Below are 10,557 nucleotides of genomic sequence, written 5' to 3'. Positions count from 1 at the left end.
ATATATATATATATATATATATATATATATATATATATATATACATATAAAAATATATATGTATATATATATATTTTTTATATATATATATATATATGATTGACAGAATACATACAATAATATAACTCAGAGAATACATGAATGTAAATGTAATTATTTATATATAATATTTATTATATAATATAAAGTATAACTAATACTAGATAGATATATCTATCATGCTGCATGCATAATAAATATAAAATAATATTCAAAATGATGTTTCAAATGAAATATATTTATTTTGCACAATATAATTTAGAAATTTTCTAAACGGGAAATTTGCACTATGAAACTTAGACTTTTATTAATCCGATAGCTATCGGTTGATGCCAAAACTCTCAAAATGTGCAAATAGTGACTGATATATCAGTCTGGCACTGAGACTTTAGGATGAGCTATAAGGAGTGTAATGTGAAGGGAGTAAGCTGTGTCCAGATCTGCAGAGGAGGTGTTTTCTACTGACAGAGCCAGAGAGGGGAAGAGGCCATGCTGATGAAAGGGGCAGGGCAGATGGATCTGTCATACAGAGTTTGCGTAATTAATTGACAGGCAGAGTAAATAATTACCCGAGGTGGTATCCGGGCCGCCCGACGGGAGCAGCTGTGTGTGTGACTGTGGCAGACGGCGAGCCCCCCTGTGCCACGACTGTCAGTGGAGCGCTGGAGTGAAATGGGCAGGGAGGGGCGGCAGAGCAACCAACATTAGGCCTGATTAACCATGTCATGAGCTGAACCCCAAGAGGAACGTGGTCGTGCATGTGTGCGTGTGCATAGTAAAGTTGATCGACAAGTTGGAAAGTTGAATGGTATTTAAGCTTCACTGTTTGGATGTAATATGAAATGTAGTTTTAAACCTTTGAGTGCTTTCATGTGTCTTCTGCTTGTGTTGAGATTTGACTGGTGTCCGCAGGGGAAGTTGGGCACTCTTCCATTTCACTGTGTTACCAGCTCCCTCTCATGGGCTCAGACTACGCGAGCAGACTGTCGTAAAAGCAGCGTGTGTGTGTGTGCAGGTGCCCGTAGAGCCAGCCAGGCATTCTGATTGGCCCTCTTGAGATGCTTCTTCCTCTCCAGCCCCTCAGATCTGTAATTACTGCCAGTCTTCCTCCAGTCTCACTTACATACTAAATACAACTCTGATTTTTCCTCATGCCAGACAATCTGTGCTATTGAAATCGTAATTGTTACTACTTCCTCCTTGGGGTCTGATAACTAAAGAGAATGCATAAACACCCCCTTTCTAAGGCCTAATAGATGCTGGAGTACCCCGTTATTAGCCGAGTGTGCCGGGGTGCCACACAGCCTCCCTCCACTCCACTTGGGAGAGCATGTGTGGATATTAGGGCTCTTTAATATTTCATTCCGCAAAATAAAACCATTGTCAGGCCCCTTAGGCTCCATATGCAGTGTAATGTGTGTTCATCTACACTCCCTCGTTCTTGTGGCAGATTGGCCTTTGATAACCCCAAACCAACACCCAACAAATATCAGTCTACAGCAGAGTCTATTACATGACTGTCTGTTAGTTGTTAAAGTCAGCATGGAGTTAGTCTGTGTCTATTTGTGCATGACTGATTTGGTTATTTTCTAAAGAAAATAATATGATCGCCATATGATTTATGATGTTGCCCAAAAATTTTTACGTTTTTAAATCACCACTTTGCATTCACTTCATCATTTTAAATCCCTCTGCAGTGTGACCATTTTTTTTGTTGCAAATATTCAAATTAGTCTCAGATGTAATAAGTCATACAAATGCATGCATAATAATTATTTACAAAATTAATGCTGTTTATGATTACAAATAATATAATTATAAAAGCAAAATAATGTTTACAAATATTTGTTGTATGATTTATACACAATTAAATGAAATATTAATATTTAAATGGCTATTTAGGCATTGTATGTACATACAATAATTTAAGTGTTACATACATGCATAGTAAATATAAAAGAATGATATGTTCTGTTATGTAATATATGTATATAGTGGCAGTTAATGGTGATGAATAAAAAGTTATGCCATTAATTGCAAATAATGATGGATTTCAAGAAGGAATACTCTTGAAAGTGAACATGACCTTTAAAATCCTAATTAAAAATGGGTGCTGCCTGTCCTCCATAACGAACAAATCTGTGTTTGCGTCTGGTTAAATCCCACAATCCAGTAGTTGGATAAAATCAAGTCTTGCCCTACATTTATTCACTGAATATCCTGTTTGACTCATAAATGTCACATTAAAGAGATAAAATGGGTTGTAAACATGCTTCATGCTGACCTTTAAGCTATTCCTCAGTGATTAAAAGCAAGATTCTGTAAATTTAGAAACCAAAAGAACTAGAAAATTAAGAGTTGAGCACCAATCAATTATGCATAAACCGTGGTATCCTCCCACGCTCTGTGGGCACTGGCTGATGAAGCCTCATCTTTTTTTATAAAGGTGGATATTCATTGATTTTTGTCTCATGCGCAGCTTCAAAGCTCCCTGTCGAGGTGGGGTTTTTAATTAAACATATCTTAAAAATATAAAGTAGCCCAACTGACCGTTCCCACAGAGCGAGCCCATATTCAACCCACGGCTCTGCATCCTGCAGTTTATTTGATGTGCTCCCATGGATCCGGTGTCCAGGCTGGTGGTTTCACATGCCCTTTTTTCTGTTTACAGGTGGTACAGTTGCATGCTGGGAAAGAAGTGTAGCCTGGCACCTTTGAAAGATGAGCTGCGGAAACAAGGGGTGAGTTTTGCTTGGACCACTGCGTGCGTGTTTGTTTTTTGCCTCTCAGATCTTTAATGATAAATGAGTGGGCGTTTCCCCAAGACTTCAGGTTAATTCATCTTAATGAGTTTCACTAGCGTGGCCTAAAAACATACCACGACAGGGAGCGCTAATGGAGCAGATTTCATTAGGCATCATTAGCTCCCACGTCACCCCTCCAGCCCCTCTCGATTACTCCGCCTGTGTCTGTACAGTCAGAACGCTGTGATATCTGTGAATGAAAGGCATTTTCCCTGCTCACAGGTTATTAGTCTGGTGTCAGTCTGCTCTGCTCGGCTCGGCTCAGGCCTGATGTGTGGTTTGATTCATCTGAAGTTGTCAGAGTCCCGTCACCCTCCATTAGTGTCATTGTTCTCCTGGCTAACGTCCAGCAGTTCCTCCTCTCGCCACTGTGGCTCTAATTAATATGCTAATGCCCTCTCACTTTCACCTCTCCTTTTTCTCTGCTTTTATCTGTGGTTTGAATGCCCTCTGCCTACAGAGGTCAAACTTGAGTGGTGTTTTTTTTACTGAAGAGCAGTGGGATTTGATTTCACCCTATAGTTCACCCCTAACACCCACAAATCTGTGTTAAAACACTCCTCACTGTGTGAATAGCAGGTCTGTAATTCTCTGTTTAAGCCTTCTGGGATAGGGGGTCTCGTGTCGGTCATACACTATGCATATATATGTGTTTATATTGCTTTATATAAGTTATTTTATATAAGTCATTTTTCCATCAGTCCTACCATTTTTTGCAATGTGATATTTTGCAAGCACATTTAATCTCTCTCTGCCAAACATCTATAACCTACTGTAATGTAAAAAGTATCATAATAACTACAATAACTACAATGCTAAATAAATAAATTTGTGTGTGTGTGTGTGTATATATATATGTATATATATATATATATATATATATATATATATTATATATATAATTTTTTTGTTTTGTTTTTTGGAAGGACTTATTAATATTAAATGTAATGTCTGATAAATAGTCAGTATTAAAATTCTATACTATTTTATGTAAATAAATTATTTTAGTTTTTATTTTTACATTTTAAATGTCACCAGTAAATTTAGCCATCACAACATCATACAGTATTAAAATGTATATTAATTTAGCAAATTGTATGTATATTAATGTGCAAATTTAAATTACATTGAAATAAATGGGTTTTTAAAGATTTTTTGTTTTTAAATGAGCATTAAATGATGGCAAAAGTAATCTAAATATAAAAATATGTAAAATGATTATGAACAATTAAACGTCCGATATCCATTATACTGATAAATTAAATGAATCTGTGACATCAACAGATAAATTATATGATACCGATATACTGTGCAACTCTAATTGTAAAAAGCAATGGTAGACATATATCATGGTGGTATATATTGTACTGAATTATACCTGTTGTAAATAAATTATGCTAATAAACATGAATTGCTAATAAAGATTTACATTTACATGGGAGAGAAATGTGCTTCATTGTCATGAATATGTCACAATGCAGTCCTAAAAATTATCCTTTCTTTATGCAAAATATGATTTTCTGATATCTTTAATATAACCCAGACCTCTCTTGATATTTTTTGTAAGATTCACAGGCTATTTTGTGTTTTAATCACCACTAATGAGTTCCTCATCATCTTTTGTCCTTTCACAGGTGCTCAAAGTAACACACACCGAGTTCTGTCAAGGTCGGACCATGCGCTGGGCCCTGGCTTGGAGTTTCTATGATGATGTGCCTGTGCCTGTAAGCTCTGAGCACTTCCTGCATTACTTTATAGACAGTAGAGAGTGTTTGCCTCAGTTTAAAGTCAGCTAGTCCTCACATAACCCATGCACCCAGTCTGTCTGATGCATTTGTGTGTGGGAAAGCAACACCTGCTGAATATTCACTGGGCTCGGCCCTCTTTTTAATAATGCATCTTTAGCCCATTCCATCAGATACACTTGACCTGCTTCCTAAGGCACAGCGCAGCTCCTTCTTAGCAACAGTTGCCCAGACAGGGTGACTGTGCCATATAGTCACGCACTTCAGAAGGGCTATAAAAGGGGAAAAGAGGTGGAGGGAATGGAGAAAGGGGAGGCAGGATGATTTGTTATGGCCTTTCAGGAGAATTCCCCAAGTCCCAGATGCCTTTTTCCTCACAAGCACTTGAGTAGAAAGATTGGCCTACATATTTGTCTGCGAGCCGCTCCTCCCTCAGCCAGCATACAGACACATCTAGATCTGGATGGCACCCGCATTCTTCTGTGCTTTATTCGCTCTCTCCCATTTCAGTTTTCCACTTCCTGTGTCCATTCTTCTTCTCTGAAGCCAGCTGAGCCCCATTAGCAGAGCGCACAGAAGCCAGATCAATCTCTTTGACAGTCAGATCATCAATCCAGACGTGAAATGTATTGCATGAGAGGTAGGGGGTACAGCGAAGACTCTGACAAAAAAGGTAGGGTTTGAAAAGGACCCTGCAGTGCTGAAAGCGTGCCCGGGATTTGAAGCTGTTGAAGCAGTGGATTTACAGTGGGGGGGGGGGTCAAAGGTCACCAGGCAGGAAGCCGCACTAAAGCGGGACAGAATGAGGCCGGTTGTCAGCATCTGTGGATCACTGTGGAAATCATCTGCTTGTGTTCAATAATTGAATAATGACCTTTAAGCTTAGTGTTCCTAAATCCAATTTACTTCATGTAGTTAACCTTATACGAGGAAGACAGTTAAGCTGTATGGTCTAGTCTGTGTTAAATGTGTTGCTTATTCCAGCAGGGCACAAACAATGGGGTGTTGAGTAGAGTAAGATCCTGTGATGGATGCCAGATTAGCTGTGCGCTTGATCTTCTATTATGATTAACGATCACCAAAGACCACAGCACAGCCGCCTAGGACAGCCCACACTGATGGAGTAGATGATTGGTGTGGACGGTGTGTTTTTTGGTACTGAGGGGGATGGTCTGTTGGCTTGTGATGAGTCACGTTTATCTGCTCTAACAACAGATGCTCTGTTAAAGGAGCAGAGAGACATGTGACTGAAGCAGTGTGTGAGAATCCACTATGATGAGAGCTGGAGAAGTCAAAATATGACTGCTTTAATATATTTATATATAAAAAAGTTGTTCATATCTGGTCACAGTAAATGGTTAATTTTTTATGAATTAATGTAAATATGTAGTAGTGTGGGAGACCAATTACATTAAGTTATATATAACTTTTACTTTTCGTACTTAATACTTTAGGTTTTGCTGTAAAGCAGTGTGTGTTGTCTAAAGTAAATATACACACGCATACAGTATATACTGTGTCCCCATAGCAATGTCTCGTTCCCTCATCTCAGGGAACCGAGGTTACGTGAGTAACCGAGAGCGTTACTGCGGACTGTTTATCGATACTTCTTGTCTGTTTGAATAGAGACTGAATCAGAAACCGCACCAGAGGTCGACCTGCATGTTACATTTTCGTTTTTAGTTGGCGGTAAACGCGCAGATTCAGAATGACATCCATGTGAGCAGATACCATGCCTTGTGTGGCTGCGTTCCTATTGGCTGCTCTAATCTCATGTTTTATTAATCAGCTAGAGGCGTGGTAAGTGTAGGTGTATTGCGTAAAACCTGGATTTGACATTTATATTTTAAGCGTTCTGCTTCGGCCTTTATAAACAACTTCGAAGAAAAGTGGTGCTACACGTATTACTGACCGTATGTCAGTTTGTTTTTTATCGTAATTCATCGAATATACGCGGTTATTAAAACACGGCCATCTCCGTGTTTTGCAAGACCAGCGTGTGTGGGCGGGGCGTTGGTGCAAGGGGCGGAGCCCAACTGTCTGTACAATGGCCCGATATGTTGACTGAATAACCCGCCATCTTGTTGTGACTCCTCTACGTGCGTGGAAGAGTGACTTCAAGGGGGATCCAGTCACGTCTTTCCTTTTATTTTACTATTTTTTTTATAGACGAGCAGATTGGATCCCGAGCAGAAGCATTTGAGTCTATCTATTTAGCATTTTTAATTCATTTCTCTAATCGTTTTTGGAGCATAACAAGAAACAGAGATGAGTATCGAGACGCTTTTAGAGGCGGCGAAGTTTTTGGAATTGCAAGCCCTGCAACAACAAAAAGCACGTGGTAAGAAAAGGAAAATATGGGGACATACACCTTTATGACAGACAGAGGGTCACGTTAATGAATCGTGTTGTTCTCTAATGCAGTAGCCGGTTAATATGAGGCATTGTTGCACGGGATGTCACAAGCTACGTGATAGCAGGAATCAGTGTAGTGCGTGACATGAAATATGTTATAATACGCCAATAATACCAAGACTCTGCAAAACTGCAGTATAGTAGGCTATGCTTACGTTTACTTTCTAGGGTAGTAAACTGGTGTTTTCCGGATAGTGACAGCCATGTATTAAAATGCAGAGAATGCTCATCTGCTTTGGCTGTTGGGATAGTTCGTGATTGAATACTTCATTGCAGTGGCGATGTAGGAAAACATACCTGCTTGCTTTTAAGGGCGGTGGCTTACAAGTACGTGCGCGAGTGCCAGTTCAGTTGCGCTTTACATAATGACCTAAGTATCACATTACGCGGCTCTTATTTGCATCCTTTTTGTAGAAGGGAATGGATGTAATGTTTTATTGTATTTTCGTAGACTGTTTTTAGCCCAATAGTGTACGGTTAATTTATTTCACACTATTGTTTTTTCTCCCGCGCTGCATGCGTCCACTGGCGCTTTCTGAAGCCTCGGCGACGTGTCTGCCTTAGCCACGCCCCTTAAGCGCCTCGGTGATGTGCCTGCCTCCGCTGGCGCTTTCTGAAGCCTCGGCGACGTGTCTGCCTTAGCCACGCCCCTTAAGCGCCTCGGTGATGTGTCTGCCTTAGCCACGCCCTCATGTAAGATCCGCGTGGACAGAGCCCGCCCCCTTCGCTCCATGTGCGCGCCTGGCGCTGCTGCTCTGTGCAGGGAGGGGGTTTACAACCAGAGGGAAAGTAGGACAGTAACCCCCTGCTTGCTTTTCCAAAATGTACTGCAGTTATATAACACACTCCTGCAGTTTTGGATCATCGTGGTGCCCTGACAAATAATACTGGGAGAGTGACATTCTCAGGAAGAATTTACATGATAAGCTTGTTGACTATGGGGGCCACGCAATCAGTTTATTGATTGGCCTATATCAAATAATCAACTATTTATGAGGATAAATAGAATTAACAATTTGAATATAAAAAATGATAAACATACAGTATTATGTTTAGCAGTCGATCATGCTAAATATAATTGTTTTCATCACTTTATTATTGTAATATGTAATTACAAAGAATCAGAAGGCAGTTCTATTCATTAGTAAATATAAAAATACAATCACACTTTTTCCATGATGAATGAAGTTGACATGAATACTGTGAATGAATATTATATTTTTATTTTATTGTTGCATTTGCAAATTGTATACTTTTATATACATATCCAAAGATCAACTTATTGCTTAATCGTTTTTTCCCAACTGATTCCATTTCAATTGATTTATCGAATGTATTGCCAATTGACTGGAATATAATTTGTTTATTTTCTTTTTTCACTTGGAAATTGTATACTTATATATATATATATATATATACTTTTCCAAATGATTGATTAATTGATTTTTTTAGATGATTTTATATTTCTAGGTATATAAATAGAAATCAAATGTATTCTAAAATATAATATTATATTTTTCTTTTCGAATTTGCTAATTGTATACTTGAATTTTTTAGCTGATTTTCTGTTCAATTGATATATCAAATGTAGTCTCATTATTATTATCATTATTATTATTTTACTACCCAGTCTAAGCCTGTGATAGAAATCTTCTCGATCAGTTTCACTTCTGTATATTTCACCACAGCTGACTGTAATTCTACTCAGCATGTGACTGTAAAAGCATGAGCCAGCAGTTTGTAATGCTGGGTTGTAAATTGCATTGCCTGCTGGTGGACAGTCATTTCCTGTGTGCAGTTATACATTTGCCCTCTATAGCTGTTAAAAAAGGTACACCAAAATACTTCAGACAGGCAGGTGTTGTCCAGAGAAATTCTGTTTAAAAAAAGCTTCTCTTCTCTAGTCTGGCACAATTAGAAGTATTCAAAGAAAAGTGGAACCTTGAAATGCGTTTATGCATGTGGGAGGTGTTTTTTCCTCTTTTACCTAAAGTCCCCCTGTAGTCAAATATTTTATCCCTTAAAACTTATCTTTGATCATCAAAATTACATATTTAAATGTTTTTTCTTGTGAAAATACTTTTCTCATGCCTTAAAATAGCTTGAATATAACTCTACACCCTTGCCTCATTTACTATATGCGGATCTATGAATATGCAAATTAGTCCTGCCTCCACTCAGTCACACAAGCCAGGTCCTCCTGATCCACTGAACTGTAGTAAACGCAAAACAATGGCATACACGGATAATGACTGATAAAACTATGTTTTTACTAGAGGACATACAGTGAATACTGTAACATTCGTTAAAGTTACTTACTTGACGATGTTGTGTCCTAAAATGCCTTGAAAACTTGAATGCAGCCGAATGCGCCCGCGAGCATACGCGTGTGAAGTGCAGACGCTGCTGCGGGACAGGTGGGTCTGACTCCGGGCTACTTTTACACAGTTTCCACGGGTTATAATGCAAGTTAGCGGTTCTAAATTCACATTAAACCACAGCTTCATGGGGTTTTTGCTCTAATTTATGTTTGGTTTTGTGCTGGTATTGGTATATTTTGCATAGTGATAGGAATCGATCCCTTGACGTGATTGGTTATTGGATTGTGACGTAGCAAACCGAGCGCTGTTTCAAACCGCGATTCTGGGACTGCCATTGGGAAACTACAGTTTTAAGGATAAAATACTCCGCAATGGTGTTGATTAATGGATTGGCACATGGTTTGTCTAAAAGCATATTAAAAACACCACATAGACAAATAAACAACATAAAAAACTTGATTTTCACTACAGGGGGACTTTAAAGAAATCAATAATGTGTCATTAATCAGCTGTTAACAGCTCCAGTGTCAGGAAATCGAGTGTATTTAAAGGGACAGATCAGTCACATTTCACTTGAAAGGCTTGCTGGTTTGTGTGTATTTTGCTTCCTTGTGTATTCTGGTAATTGGTTGTTTGGTTCCATAGCAAATGGTCCCCCCCCCCCCCACCTCTTTTCAGCAGGAGGAAGCGTGCGCTGTTCAAATAGCATAGTGGTGACTGGTGGGGGTGGATTGCTGCACTGTGATTGGCTGAGATTAGGTTGGAGCACTTTCACCACCCCCTTCGCTGACACACACACGCACACACACTCATAAACGATAAGAATGCCTGTCTTAAAAGTCTCATTATCCTCTGAGCGCACATGATTTGATGCTGTCTGGCTTTTCACCCAAATGCGCTTCATGGCGTTCCAGACGCACACACACCTGTGTCTTTTTCAGTTTATCTAGGGCACCTCGTATACCTGTGACCTCTTTACCTCCCTGGGCGTTAAGAGGATTCTTTTAAAACTGGTAGCAATAGGTTGTGCAGTGATTAATTTTTTGATATTTTGATTGCTATTAATTGGCTGATATGAAGCAGAGTTTTCTTCAGTGCTATGTTCGTAATACATTTTAAGCTTTTTGACCAATTCGAGTTGTTATACATAGCCTAGGTGAGTGCTAAAATAGTTGGAATAATAAAAGCAGTAATGTAAAGGGACATACAGAAAGCTTCTGGAATGACTTGACT

The 10,557-nt window shown here is 39.0% G+C and overlaps 1 protein-coding gene across 1 annotated transcript in view; it reads left to right on the top strand.

The window, feature by feature from the left end:
• Nucleotides 1-9,806, top strand: part of mettl16 (methyltransferase 16, N6-methyladenosine) — a 43,929-nt gene extending 34,123 nt beyond the window's left edge. The window contains exons 7-11 of the mRNA XM_016272701.1: nt 2,711-2,780; nt 4,478-4,567; nt 4,664-4,666; nt 8,997-9,003; nt 9,796-9,806. Coding sequence (XP_016128187.1) covers nt 2,711-2,780; nt 4,478-4,567; nt 4,664-4,666; nt 8,997-9,003; nt 9,796-9,806 — 181 coding nt within the window. The remainder of the gene's footprint in view (nt 1-2,710; nt 2,781-4,477; nt 4,568-4,663; nt 4,667-8,996; nt 9,004-9,795) is intronic.
• The last annotated feature ends 751 nt before the right edge of the window (nt 9,807-10,557 follow it).

Source organism: Sinocyclocheilus grahami, unplaced genomic scaffold, assembly GCF_001515645.1.
Source record: "Sinocyclocheilus grahami isolate Dianchi unplaced genomic scaffold, SAMN03320097.WGS_v1.1 scaffold72.1, whole genome shotgun sequence".
Taxonomy (NCBI): Eukaryota; Metazoa; Chordata; class Actinopteri; order Cypriniformes; family Cyprinidae; genus Sinocyclocheilus; species Sinocyclocheilus grahami.
This window is presented reverse-complemented; position numbering and strand designations above follow the sequence as displayed.